At 57.5% G+C, this 13,501-nt stretch overlaps 2 protein-coding genes across 15 annotated transcripts in view; both read right to left on the bottom strand.

Moving 5' to 3' along the window:
- Positions 1-503: 503 nt before the first annotated feature.
- DDX41 (DEAD-box helicase 41) lies at positions 504-5,747 on the bottom strand. The gene is made up of 17 exons (XM_046668568.1): positions 5,701-5,747; positions 5,509-5,619; positions 5,093-5,252; positions 4,942-5,016; positions 4,755-4,815; positions 4,491-4,627; positions 4,011-4,083; positions 3,734-3,887; positions 3,520-3,656; positions 2,572-2,734; positions 2,279-2,410; positions 1,925-1,996; positions 1,693-1,789; positions 1,406-1,555; positions 1,252-1,323; positions 1,028-1,138; positions 504-849 (listed from the first exon to the last, which is right to left on the bottom strand). Exons 1-17 carry the CDS (start codon positions 5,740-5,742, stop codon positions 713-715), a joined length of 1,884 nt encoding a protein of 627 aa, XP_046524524.1. The 5' UTR covers positions 5,743-5,747; the 3' UTR covers positions 504-712.
- Positions 5,748-8,221: 2,474 nt separating this feature from the next.
- The window catches only part of FAM193B (family with sequence similarity 193 member B), a 31,106-nt gene continuing 25,826 nt past the window's right edge, over positions 8,222-13,501 (bottom strand). For 11 of the 14 annotated variants that reach the window (XM_046666497.1, XM_046666498.1, XM_046666500.1 and 8 more), the window contains 3 exons: positions 11,757-12,780; positions 11,531-11,606; positions 8,222-8,601 (listed from right to left, as the gene is read on the bottom strand). In XM_046666497.1, coding sequence (XP_046522453.1) covers positions 8,241-8,601; positions 11,531-11,606; positions 11,757-12,780 — 1,461 coding nt within the window. In that variant the 3' untranslated portion in view covers positions 8,222-8,240. Of the gene's footprint in view, positions 8,602-10,567; positions 10,666-11,530; positions 11,607-11,756; positions 12,781-13,501 lie in introns of all 14 variants that reach the window. The other 3 variants (XM_046666499.1, XM_046666512.1, XM_046666511.1) reach the window with 2 other exon arrangements.

The following is a 13,501-nucleotide window of genomic DNA, read 5'->3' as shown; positions in this document are numbered from 1 at the left end:
GCTACAGAGCAGGATCAGTGGGTGCTTGTGGCCTAAGTGCCAGTCCTTGGCATTTGCTGCCCCGTCAGTGACAGGAGTGGAGGGTTCCCTACTGGGAGCCTGTACAGACAGACCGGTGGGCAGGGGGCCTAACACAGGAAGCTGCCTCCCAAGGGGCCCCAGGAGAAGCCCCAGGAGCTGCACACAACTGACAAGAAGAGGGAAGCTGAGGAAGGGCTGGAGGTTACGAGAGCCAACCAAAGACCAGAAAATCCAACCACCCATTTCCCCTCCGCCCGCTGATGTGGTCCCTCCCCGAGTCATAAATCCAGCCAGCCCAGAGGACATACCCTGAGCACCCAGAGGGCGCCCTACCTGGGCAGCTCCTTCCACAACCAAGAACCAGCAGGCTGGGTGCTGGCAGCAGTGGTGGGAGATGCCAAGCCTGTGCCTCAGGGGGCTCTGGAAATCACAGGGTGAGGCCTGTGCAGGAAGCAGGGGGCAGATGAGGCAAAACACAGAGACAGGGCTCAGTTTGTGCTTTAATGGCACCCGGGGTTTAAGGGGAGCAGAAATAATAATTCTTGGGGGCAGAGAACAGGCAGCCAGGCCCAGCCTGGCCCAGCCCAGGCCAGCTGGGCTGAGGATGCTGGCTTTTTGTCCAGGGGGGCTGGTGTGTGTGAGAGGTGGCTGGAGCCCCAGGGACTCTTGGAGAGGAGGGACGACAGACGGCTCAGAAGTCCATGGAGCTGTGGGCCAGGTAGTCCTTGCGGCCTATGTTGCTGACCTGCTTCGTCTGCATAGCCTCGAGTTTGGGGCAGTCGGTGATCCGATGGCCCAGGCCTCCGCAGAAGGCACAGCCACGCTCTCCTGGGGTTATGGGGGGAAGGGAGGTCAGCATGGTCACAGGGCCAGGCCCGAGCCCCAGACCTCGGACCCCTGCATCAGACACCCCAGTCCACTGATATGCAGCACGGACTCATTTCGTGGTGTTCCCGTTACGTCCCCCCGACCCCAAGTGGACTAGTGTCTGCTGCTCTGCAGTCACCTCCAATATCCAGCATGGACTCGTCCCCGCAGTGCAGCACTTGCAGCACGGGTGGCACCTTCTGCTTGGCCTCCAGCAGCAGAGCTTTGAGGTCCATTAGCACCGATTCATCTGTGGGGATAGTGGAGAAACATCAGGCCCAACTCTGGGCCCTGTAGCCAGGACCTAGGTGGCCACAGGTGGAGGACCTGGAAGACAGTTGAGGTAGCCCTGGTGACACTCACCACAAGCCTTGTTGATGAAGGTGGTGGCGATGCCTGTGTTTCCTGAGCGCCCAGTGCGGCCGATACGGTGCACTGCAGAGAGGGAACAGAGCCTTTGGCCCACTGCCCAGGGGCTAGGGCCTAGCCCACACCCCTGGCTCCCCAAGCTCCCCACCATAGTTCTCGATCTCCTCAGGCATATCGTAATTGATGACGTGCTGGATGGCAGGGAAGTCCAGGCCCTTGGAGGCTACGTCCGTAGCCACTAGAACATCCTTCTTGCCCTCCCGGAATGCTTCAATGGCCTTGGTCCGTTCCTCCTGGTCTGGGGAGGGTCAGGCAGGAGCTGTTAGAGCAACAGCAGGAGGCTGGGGAGTAGTGGCAGGCCAGCCAGGCAGGGGAAGGGATTAGGTGAGGGGCTAATGGCAGCAGGGTCCATGCCAACGCGTGCACTACCCTGACCTTTGCCCCCATGGATGGCCACAGCCTCGACCCCCTTGAGCAGCAGGTACTCATGGATGGCATCCACATCTGCCTTCTTCTCCGCAAAAATGAGCACCTGTCCAAGAAAACCAACTCCAGTCCCCAGGGGCTGACTCTGCCGGGGCATCCCCAACCTTGCCCAGCAGGCCACCCTACCACCCTTTCCACCTCGTCCCTGGAGTCCTGGGCCAGTCTGGCTGGTTATACTCACAGGTGGGGGTGTCTTCTGGAGACACTCGAGCAGGTATACCATCTTGGCCTCCTCCTTCACATATTCCACCTCCTGCCACCACATGGGCCAGGTCAGGTGGACCTGAGGACAGGTTCACCAGCCCTGGCTCTGCCACGGAAGTTGGGCCCTTAATCTCAGCCGGGAGGTGACCAGAAACCTCCCACCACCAAGGGCTCGGTACTCTAAGAATGTTTTCTGCTAAAGGCCAGGGCTTTGAATGAAACCCCCAATGTCCATAAGGTGGCCCCCTGAAGCTGCTCCAATCAGCATCCAGAGAGGCTCACCAGATCCAGCCCTCACAGGAGACTCTGCCCATCAGGAGTGCTTGCCCACCTGGATAACATCCAGGCTGGCGGCCCCGGCACGCCCCACGTTGATGGTGACAGGCTTTACCAGGGCGCTCTTGGCAAAATTCTGAATCTTCTTAGGCATGGTGGCGCTGAAGAGTAGGGTCTGCCGCTGGCCCTGAGGAAGGGTAGGACTGGGGCTGAGGGCACATGGGAGCTGGGGTGGCTGAGTAGCTGGGACAGTGGGTGGGCAGCACAGGACCTCAGGGCCCTCCACAGTTAAATGTGGTATGCAGGGGGAGAGTGGCAGGAGTGCCCTGGCTAGGCACGGACAGGCACCTTGAAGTAGGAGAAGATGGTGCGAATGTCGCCCTCAAAACCCATGTCAATCATGCGGTCAGCCTCGTCCAGCGCCAGGTAACGACAGATGTCTAGGCTGACCATTTTCTTCTGCAGCAGATCCATGAGGCGTCCAGGGGTGGCCACCATCATGTGCACACCACTGGGGACCAAGGAGAGACCGTGAGGTCAGGGCCACCTGCTCAGCTCTCTGGCGTCCTTCCTGTTTCCTCCTGATTACTCCCACCACCTTGCCTTATATACAGAATATGCCTCTCCTAGGAGTGGTGCAGCCTCCTTAACCACCACTCTGTTCTGGAGTTCCTTTCCAGCAATGGGGTCACCTCTGCCTGGCACACCCTTCCCCTTTCTCCTGGGTCACTTCTCTCGACCCTGGGCGGGCTGTCCTGAATCTCCAGATAAGCTTGTTTGCACTCCTGCAGCTCCCTTTGTAGGCCTCAGTGGGCTCACTGGTACACTGAATTCATCTTTTCTGTGCCTGAGCCTTCCCTAAGACTGTGAAGTCTGTGCCTAGGAAACAGGGACTGTGTCTGGCCTGTCTGCGACCCCAGACATCTGGCAATGTCTGCTAGGGACTGCACAGGGTGGAAGAGGCACAGGTCCAGTCCTGCCCTAGTGCCTCAGTCTCCTTGATGGACTACACTGAACCACTCTGGCCTTCCTGGACACCCTGGACCTTCAACCTCTGTGCTTTCTGCCCAGAGTTCCCTGACACCCCAACCTCCCAGATGCCCCTGTTCCATCTGCTGTGCACGGACGGTACCTTACCACAACCCTCTGTCCCACCCCAACTGACCTCCCCATCAGGCTGGGGGCTCTGCCCACAGAAGGTCTCTAAGAGGGTCTGTGGAGAAGCTAAAGCAAAGGGCCCTTTAACTTGTCTGGGGGCTTTGGGGAGGTCCATGGGGTGGAGGTGCTTGTGCTCACTGTCGGATGGTTTCCATCTGCTCTTTGACAGACATGCCCCCGATGCAAAGAGCACAGCGCAGAAGTGGCGAGCTGTCCTCCTGTAGCAGGCGGCAGTAATACTCTAGGATGCCATGGGTCTGCCGGGCCAGCTCCCTCTGCAGGTACAGGGGCAGAGGCTGGCACCAGAACGCAGTCCCACCTGGGTCCTGCCCTCCAGGTCAGCCTATCTTACCGAGGGGCAGATGATGAGTCCATAAGGCCCTTCACGCTTGGAGAAAGGTAATCTCTTCTCTTGTTCCAAGCAGAACATGATGACAGGCAGAGTGAACACTAGCGTCTTGCCTGAACCCGTGAAGGCAATGCCTATCATGTCACGGCCCGATAGACTATTGGGAGAGGACAGGCCCGAGGTCAGGTTCAGCAGAATACGAGGACTGCTTCTCCAGATGGATCTAGTGACTGCTCCTCCCCGACACCACCCTCCTCAGGGCCCCCAGGTCCACACTCACATGGTGGGAATGCCCTGAATCTGAATGGGTGTTGGGTGGTGGATGCCCTTCTTCTTCAGGCCTCTCAGGATGGCTACGGAAAACAACCCCAGCATCATCCTTGCGGCTCACAGGTACTTTATCAGGGCCCTAAAGCCTGTAAAAGTGGCACTATCCGCCTCAAGTTACAACTGATGAAACTGAGGCTCAGACCAAGAGAAAGAGAAAGACAGACTTATTCAAGGTCCCTAGGCTAAGTAGAGACAAGACTCACACGCAGGTCTGTCTGAAGGCAACCATCACTCGCCCACTGAAGCTGTCTAATAGCAGAGAATAGTGACTACGTTCAGCTAGGGCAACTGAAAAGAAGCCCAAAGAAACTCCTCAAATCCCTCCATCCCCGCTGGCTACCCTCCAGCTGCTGAGCTGAGCGGAGGCCAGGATACAACCTCACACGTGTCTGACTAGCAAAGCATGCTGCCTCTCCCAGGGCCCAGGTACCTGCAGGAAACTTCATTTCCTTGAAGCTCTTGATGGGTGGTGGGATGCCATCTCCTTCGACCAGGATGTGGTACTTCTTCCGGACACGCTCATGCCGCTCTTCAGACATGCTCAGGACATATCGGGGAGGTGTCCAACTGTGGACAGGTGGTAGCGGTCAGGAGAGGCCCTAGGCACAAGTGGCTTTGGGGTGTTCCTGCCAGTCTCAGCCACACATCCTCCCAAGTAATGGTGACTGCCTTTCCACAGACTGGAAAGATGTACCTGGTTTTGATCGGATCATCGTATGTGATTCCCTTAGCCATCTCCTTCACTGACATCAAGGCTGAGGAGACAGAAGCGGCTCAGGGCTGGCTCCCGCTTTCCAGAGGCCAGGCTCCACGAGACATAACACGCCTGGGGTTGGAGAAGGAAACAGTCCACCTCCTCCCCGCCCGGGCTCCAACCATACCTCGGCCCTCAGCCACGCTCTCCAGGATCTTCTCCTCTTCCTTCAGCTGCTTCTCTTTGGCAGACTCCTTGCGAGCTGAGACAAGAAGCAGACGTCAGAGAGACACCAAAACAGTGCACCAAGCAGAGCCCTTCACTACTGTCCAGCCCACCTTCGGCCTTCTCTTTGAGGTGCTGGTGCTGATCCAGGAGGCTGACGTTGGACTGAGGGCCCAGCGGGATGTCGTCCTCATCTCCCCGGGGCTCGCTGCCGCTGTCCTGCTGCTCTTCCTCCGCAGCCCCCTTGCGCCTTCGCTGCAGCAGCTTCTGGAGCTGAGGTGCCAGCAGCGCCCCTCAGAGCCGAGCCCAACACGGAGCGGGGCCTGCCTCAGGACTCTGGCTTTCGGGAGCGTCCTGTGCCCGAGGCGCAGAGCTGCCCTACCCCTCAGATCAGGCCGCCAGGCCCTCGTCTGCCCGGGGCCACGCTCCCGCGCACGGACACCTCCCCGCGCAGACCCGGGCCGCCCCCCTCACTGCGAACCCCGCCCCCGCGCGCGTCCGCGTTCCCCCTCCGCCCCGGGACCCTCACCAGCAGTTGCCGGCGCTGACGCAACGGCACGTAGGGGACGTAATCCTCATCGTCCTCATCCTCCGCCTCGGAGCGGCTTCCTGCGGCCCCCGCCTCATCGGTGCGAACTCGCTGCAGAGACACACGAGTCAGGCCCGGATCCCTTGACTCACTGCTGCTCGCTCCCCGCGCGGACCCCAGCCTCGCTCCCACCTTCCGCTCGGGTTCCGACTCCTCCATCTTGGCTGCACGCATGCGCGCCGCGGCAAAACCCCGCCTTACCTGAGTGAGATCCAATCAGAGGTGAAGAGGCGGACGTCGGCGCCTAGCAACGGCCTCTGAGTGCCGGATCGCGCAAAGGGACAAATTTTTTCCTGAGCCCTGCCCTGAGACGCGGCATCAACGCCCCATCTGGGCGGCAACGCAGCTGTTGCCAGAGCTGAGGGCGAAAGCGTCGTGCGACGCATTGTGGGATGCTGGAGGAGTTGGAGTCCGCGCTAAAAGCTCAACTCGAGCCGGGAGGGACGGGAAGGCCCCGGAGGAGAGGTCGCTGATCCTGTTAGAGCGTGACGTCACCCGGCCGCCCCGCCGCACACACTGCGCCCTCTCGCGGCCGGCGAGCCGGGACGGGGCTACCTGGGCCCCCGCCGGGGACGCCAGCCTCCGCATGGGCCGCGGGGCAGGGTGCAGATGCGGAATCAATGACTCAACATGCGCTGCCGCTCTGCCTGGCGTCCTCATCTGTGTGAGAACACCCATGTCCACAGCGGTGAGGGATAAGTAAAATACTGATGACGGTGTTTTTTAACCGAGCGGCTGTACAGATGTAGGTAAACATTACTGTAGATACCCCGGTGGAGCTCAGAGTGAATGCTTGGGGAACCAGGGGCTTCATGGAGACACGGGATCTGAGCTTCCATGGTAGCGTGGAATCTCAGAGCAGGGAGTGGAGAGGAAGAGAGAGGCTTCCTGATTGGAGGGTACAGCAGCAGTAAAGGTTTGGCCATGTGCAAGTGCAGATTCCTCAGGGAACTAAGAGATCACGCAGTGGCTTGGGGTGGGGGTAGCCAGAGATAAGGCTGGAAAGGCAGACTGGCCGAGAGCATGCAGGGCAGTGACTCTCAGAGTAAGTAATTTCAACGTCAATAGGGACTTTGAAATAGGAGTGATGGGTCAGTGCATTTCTTTCCTCCATTCACGTCTTTGACAGAAGCATGTGCTGGGCACTGTGCACAGAGCCCAGCACCCAGCAGAAAAAGATGAGCAAGACACACACCTAGCCTGTGAGGAGGTTACAGATTAGTTGAGACAGAAATATAGATAATGGGTCTTAAGGTTAAGGAGAAATCTCCTAAGACAGACAAGGTACCACTTTTAGAAGTATCACAAAAGCAGGGCAAACTGCTTCTCAGTTTCAATAGTGAAAGTGGCCTCTTGGTTGGGCTGTGAAGCATAAGCAGCAATGCATGAAGGAAGTAATCTGGGAAGAGGGAAAGACGTGAGCAAAAGTTAGGAGGCCGAGGGTGCCAGGCCTAGCTGGAGACTGAAGTTGTCCCATGCAGCTGGAGTGAGCGCAGGAGGCAGAGGCCCAGGCACGGAGGGCCCTGAATGCCTCTCACACAAGTCCTCTGTAAGTAAAGTGGCTGCTTGATTAACCTGCAATTTTCCAGTGATGCAGCAAAATTTTAGATAGCTGTGCCAGTTCAACTGCAGGGCAGGAGCCTGGTTCAAGAGTTGAAGGGAGAGAGGCACACAGAGAATAAATATACTGAGAGGTTTCATAGGAGAGCCCACACTTCCTTGGGGATTAGCAAAGGCCAGGGACCAGGAATTGTGAGCCTGTGGGTAAAGCTGTTTCACTTCCTTAGAAGAGGAAGCTGGTGCTGACTGCCAGCCCATGGTGGGCTCAATCTGGGGGAAGAAAGTGGGGAGGGAGTGGTTTCTGATCCTGCTCCCAACACCCCATAAAGGGGTCTTTGTGTGGCCACTGCCTCCATTGCTCCCCATGAGATCCAGTTAAGAATTGGTTTTAGTAGAGAAAACTACACTGGGGGCAGGAAGTTGGGACACAAGTGTGTATGAGGCATTTCTAGCAAACCTATTATATTAAAATCTGGATTTACAGGCCAGACCCATTGAGGGATGAGGTAGTTAGCTTTACTTTACAGAAGGGTCCATTATCCTCTTAACTCTCAAGTACTGAGGCTACATGTCCCATCCCCACTGGAAAGTCAGCTCCAGTTTATAAAAACTCCATTTACCCCCAGGTTTCCCTAACCACCTCAATTTTCCAGGCTACAAATGCACAGTTCATCAAGGCCTCAAGCCCTCCCCAGACCCATTCTCACATCAGCTGCACAGAGACCAAGTCCCACCCCTCCAACTCACCCATCTTGCAGAAGGGGAAACTGAGACACAGCATGGGGAAGCAGCTGCTCCGGGTTCCCATCCTAGAGCCTCCCAACAGGAGGAAAGGGCACAGACGTTGCTGTCATACAGCCCTGTGCTCTAACTCTAGTCGGCCAGGCTAAGCTCAGTCGAGTGACCTTCCTGTTTTAGCTTTAGTTTTCTCATCTGTAAAATGGACTGCTCTGAGAATTAAGTGGAAACTATGCCAAACTGTTGACACATAGTATGTGCTCAATAAGGTTACCGACTAAGGCAGAGCCTCTGCCTCTGAGTTCATCCCTCACCTCACCCCCAACTCATACCAGCAAACCACCAACACACCAACTCTGTGTCCAAAAGTCGCTTTATCTTTCGGCATGAAAGATCTTCACAGTATCAAAAGTAAAGAATTGAAAAACAAAAACAAAAAACCAAACACAAAGAGAGCAGTGTTGGGCCAGCAGTACCAACAGCCCCCGGCCCACAGGCCAGCCCAGCCCCCAGGCTCTGAGTGTGGAGGCTGCGTAGCACCAGGAGGCGGCTCTGCACAGGGTCCTGAGGGGCCCCAGCATGGCACGGCATCCATTCAGCTTTTGGTTGGTCCAGGATGGTGGGGAGCAGGGAGGATCTTGGGCAGGTGGGTGGGGATGTGGAGGAAGAAACTGCAGACCTTCAGCTGGCAGTCGGGACCGCAGGACACCCTCAAGATGCTCGACGCAGCAGGGGCTGAGGAAACAGAAGAGCACAGCCACGTGGTGAGCAGTGGGCCCACACCCCAGCCTCCTCATGCTGGCTCTCAGTCTCCACGGGTTCCTGGGGAAGCAGGAACAGCTGCCTCCTATTTTTGCTCCCTGGGCTGAAAACATTGAACAGACTTCAGTGATCACCTCCAGCACAGGATGAAGGTTAAGACCCTGTCCGGGGCAGAGCCCCAGTCCTGGGGTTCTGTCAACATGTTGAACATCATCATAGATCTCAAGGAATGTGGGACAATCCTTGAGGAGCCCAGGACCCCCTGCTGCAGCACATCCTCCCGGGCCAGGGTGGAGTTAGAGCCCAGACTCTGGCATTTGCTCTCCCATTGACAGGCAGCAGAGAGGCCAACTGCACTCAGACTCCTGCCACAGGGCCAGTGCTGGTCCCAAGTCTGTGCCAGGGCTGCTTTCTCATGCACTTGTGCCTGAGGCTCCCAATCCTGCTGAGGGTGGAGAAGGTCATAAGGAGAGCAGGGGAAGGAGCATCTCCTGTCTTGGGAAAGAGATCAGCCAAAGAGAGAGTGGGAGAAGATGGGTGGATGAGGTTTCCTGGATGACAGGGGCATGGACCTGTGGAGGAGGTGCGCTCTTTTTTCTCTCAGGAGGGGCAACGGATCAAAGTGCCTAGGGTCCCTGCGACTCCTGATTCCTGTGGAGGTGGAGAACAGAGGCAGGAGGGCTCCCTAGCAGAAGCTCCTGGGGGTATGGACATCTCAGTTTGGCAAAGGATCAGGGAGCCCAGGCCCTCAGAGCAGAGGGGCTGAGGCAAGTCTGAAAATAGGCCAGAGGGAGCCCAGCCCCAAAGGCTGCCCTGGCTTCAGGCTCTCTGGGCTGCCCCTGAAGAGCTGAGGCCAGCATCAAGGGTGGGCGATCTGGACCGAAATAGGGACAAGGGGACTCAGTCAAGGGTCCAGGAAGTCTGTTAACCTGGCCCAAAGAGGAACTGCCCTGGCACTGGAAAGAGGAGGCAGAGGAGGAGGAGAGGTGAGGACATCCTCTTGGGGGGCATCACTGAGCTCAGCCCACCTGCCCCAGCTTCCTATTGCCTTAGGGGCAGCTGTGTGGTTGCCAGCTAGACAAGCCCTGCCACAGGGACAGAGCTCTGGGTTGAGAGGTGGCACTGCACAGCCATGAGGTCCCAAACCCAGCACCAGGCCTGCCAGCCAGCCATCCTTGTCTTCTGTACTATGGTTCTCAGCCCAGTCCCTTCTCAAGTCTTCTGTTCTCAGTCCAGAACACCATCTCATACATCAGTATTTCAGACTAGGAGGGGAGGCCAGAGCCCAGCTAGGGGCCAGGTCTCTTCTCATAGGAGGCAGTTTCGCTATCAATTTCCTCATGGAACTTGCCACATTTGGGGAGAGCGCCCACCACGCCCTCCATGCCTACATGACCTTTACGGCCTTGCTCTAGCTCAACCACGTCCTCACTACTCCCTTGGGGTTGTCCCTTCTTGCACAGCTTCAGCTAGAAGCAGCCTGGTAGCCTGCACAGAGGAGCCAGGCTGGGCAAGCGAGATTCAACCCTGAGTCTGATGTCAGGGGTAGGGGCAGCCCTCTGGGGCCCACGGCTGCCTGGGCACTTTGGGAGGCAGCTGGTACGGGAAGTAGAGGCCTGGAAGACATACCCCAGGGGACGGCAGTGCAGGAAGGGCCCCTTCAGGAGCATGGGTAGGAGGGCTCACAGGAGGGCCTGGACCAGGGAGGAGCAATAGAAGGACAGAGGCCTAGGGAAGAATGGCCACAGAAGAGATGGGGCCTGCGCCTTCAGAGAGCACAGCAACCTGGGCTGTCACTGTGGAGGTGAAGGGGCCAGGGCTGCCAAGCCCCAAATTCAACTCCCTGTGCCCCAGGGCATGAAATGGTCAGCGGGGGCACAGAAGGTGGCAGAGCATGGGGGGGGTGTGTGTGTACACGTGACACTTCAAGTCTCTATACCTCACTGAGCTGTGCTGGGAGTGGTTTTCTTGAGGCTGAAGTTGGTCCAGTTTACAGCAACTTTCTGACGAGTTTGCTTTGCAGAATCCAAACAGAACCTGTCAGATTTGGGAGACACCGGAGAAGCACAATCAGAGGTGCCCTCCTCTCCCTGCTGGACTTTGTCTAGACCATGTGTCCTGGTCACTAAAGAAGCCACGTCAGCTCTGCACCACCCCTCCAGCTCCCAGATGTTGGGGTCTAGCAGGTATGGAAGCTGTGCTGGCTTTGGGGCTGGATGCAGAACCCACAAAGTTAGGGGACAACGTATGTATGAGGAGACTGACACAGCCTTGGGATGCAGGCTCCTTCCTCACCCTATGTTTTACTCTAGTTGTATGGGGCTGCCTTCTGTTCCCCTAAGGACAATGTGTTTATTTCACCCTCGAACCTTTGTAGGTGCTGGCCCTGCTGTCACAGAGGATCTTTTTGTTTGACCTCGCCCACTTGTTCTTACACCTCAGGTTTCAGCTTGGTCACTACCTCTTCTGGGAGGCTGCCCTGGCTGCACCCTTCTAGCCACCCCGCTGACTGCCCCACACCCTTACTCCCCTAACAGCATTTATCACTGGGCTCTAGGTTTATGCTCGCCTCTATCTAGACTATGTTTGATTTGCCTCTGCCCCAGAGCTCAGCCCAGGCAGGGCAGAGGAAGCGCAGGTGAATACACATAGTGAATAAAGCTGGAAAAAGCCCTGGTTCCTGGGGCCTGACATGCCTCCCTCTCCCCATCCCTTGCACCTTCCCAGATGCCCCATCCTGCCAAGTAGCTACTTGGGTTCCAGCAGACAGGCTGGCGGGAGAGCCTGGAGGGGCTCTCCCTCCAAGGGTGCAGGGGTGAGGGAGAGGCCTTTCTGAGAGGCCTGAGTGTGGGTAGGACCTGGAGTCTGCTGTGAGAGAGAGAGCAGGAGGCCCCACACCTACCTCTTGAAGTACTCCACCTCCCGGTCAGTCTCATCCATCTCCACCCCATCCATGTCCTTGGGCAGGAACACATCGTCTAGGAAGACACAGCCAGGAGGGCTCAGTGCCCACGGCCAGGCCTCTGAGGTCATGCTCTTGGGGCAGCGCTGCCCACACAGGAGGACTGCCCTCCACCCCATGGCCTGGCTGGGGTGGGGGTCAGCCACTCAGTTCCTAGTGCACTCACCCAAGGAGGAGGCCGACTTCTCTTGCTTGTTGCGGCTCCGGCGGCTCCGGCCCTTGCCCTGTGGCAAGCTCTGTGGCCTTGCTGGGCCTGGGGGCTGCACAGACTCCTGCTCCAGAGGCCGTGCCTTGGCCTCACCTGGCCAGTTTCGCCAGGAGCTGCCCTTCTCCTTGTCAGCTTTGGGGCTGCCAGCCCAACCTGGGCCTGGCCAGCTCCCCTGGCTCCCCTCTCCAGCCTCAGCACAGCTGCTCACTTTGGGAGGCTCTGGGGCCTTGCCTGGCTGTTTGGGGCTGGGGGTCTGGCCCTTGGCACTGGGAGCCTCGAGGCTGGCTGGGGACTGAGGGGCTGGGCTCGCCTCACTCTTCTTGGCCTGACTGCCCTGTCTCTTGCCCTTCCGTGGCTTCCCACCTGAGGCCACAGGCTCAGGCAGCTCCTGCTTGAAACTGGGGACCTCCTTTGGGCTTGGTTCCTCAGAGCTAGGGTTGCCTGGCTTGGGTGTCTTGACCCAGATCACTCGGGACAGGTTGGGCACCGTGTTGAGTCTCCTCACCAGCCCATTCTCAGGGATGATTCCAGGAGGGGGGCCCCTCACCTTGGTCCATGGTGGGTGAGGGACTCTCATTTCTGCCCATGGTGGGGCTGGCTCGCCTGGAGCTTGTAACGTGTGGTTCTGAGGGGAGCCCAGAGTCAAAGGGGACAGGTCAAGGTTGATGTCAGGCCGTTGCTCTGAGGAGCCATTGAGGTTTGAGGAGGGTAGATTCGGGGGCTCTGGCTGAGCAGCCCCCTCCTTAGAGAAGCCATTGCTGTCCATGCTGAGCTCACACACACTGAAGCTGGCACGGATGGAGTCTTTGACAGTGTTCTTGATCTCCTGCAGACGGCTGCTCAGGAAGCTGTTGACCCGATCCAGCTCCCGGTCAGGCCACTCCAAGAGCCTCTCCCTGGCAGGCCTTGGCTCCTGGCTTCCAGAAACACTACGATCCACCTGCTTTAGCGCTTCTGCTGCCAACTGGGCCTTCTCCTTTTCCTGCCAATACAAGAGGCAGTTTCAACAGGGGCCTGGCAGCTGCCAGGCACAATGTGACACCTAACACATCAGCCTGGGGCCCAGCTTTGCCACTAACTGCCTAGAGGCAGGGCCTGGCAATCCTGGCCTTCTTGCCCACCTGGTAGGAATGAGGATAAAATGCAATCAGACAGGTATATGTCCTGGAGGTGGAGGCAGTCATACCCACAGAGGGTAGGGTTTTTACAGCTTGTTCATCCAGAGCCCCGGTATCAGTCCTAAGGTCTAAAAAGACTAGGACTCAAAGGAGTAGGAATATAGCTATTTGGATCTTGTCTTCCAGGCCTGGGCTTAAGCAATTCACTCCCTTACTGAGTCTCACTGGATTCATCTGCAAAATGGGGACAATAATTTTGGAGTGAAGACCAAGTGGGGATGCATATGAGGAAGACAGCTGCTACAGAAGCTTTCTCTCTAATTCTGCAGGTGGTAGGGAAAAAAGCTGTGACCTTATGCGGATCTTTCAGGAAGGAAGATGTGGGGCTGTGAGACTGCCACAGTAGATCAGACTGCTTTGGGTGGCCAGGAACGCCTGTGTCCTCCTGACGCTGGGTATGGGTATTACCGAAGAGGGCAAAGTTCCCTTAGGAAGGCCACTCACTGCTCAGTTGTCCTCAAGTAATCAAGGCCAGACCTAAAGTGTGCCCAATGGCATACAACGGACAGCTACACAGGGTCCCCA

The sequence above is a fragment of the Equus quagga genome, chromosome 7 (assembly GCF_021613505.1).
Source record: "Equus quagga isolate Etosha38 chromosome 7, UCLA_HA_Equagga_1.0, whole genome shotgun sequence".
Classification (NCBI taxonomy): domain Eukaryota; kingdom Metazoa; phylum Chordata; class Mammalia; order Perissodactyla; family Equidae; genus Equus; species Equus quagga.
This window is presented reverse-complemented; position numbering and strand designations above follow the sequence as displayed.

Excerpts from the sequence above, each read along its gene's own strand:
- DDX41 (XM_046668568.1), bottom strand. The coding sequence starts at position 5,742 with ATGCGTGCAGCCAAGATGGAGGAGTCGGAACCCGAGCGGAAG. Across the intron at positions 4,084-4,490 it reads GGAAATGAAGTTTCCTGCAG|CCATCCTGAGAGGCCTGAAG; the intron begins GTACCTGGGCCC and ends TGTTTTCCGTAG. Across the intron at positions 1,997-2,278 it reads CCAGCCTGGATGTTATCCAG|GAGGTGGAATATGTGAAGGA; the intron begins GTGGGCAAGCAC and ends ATGTGGTGGCAG.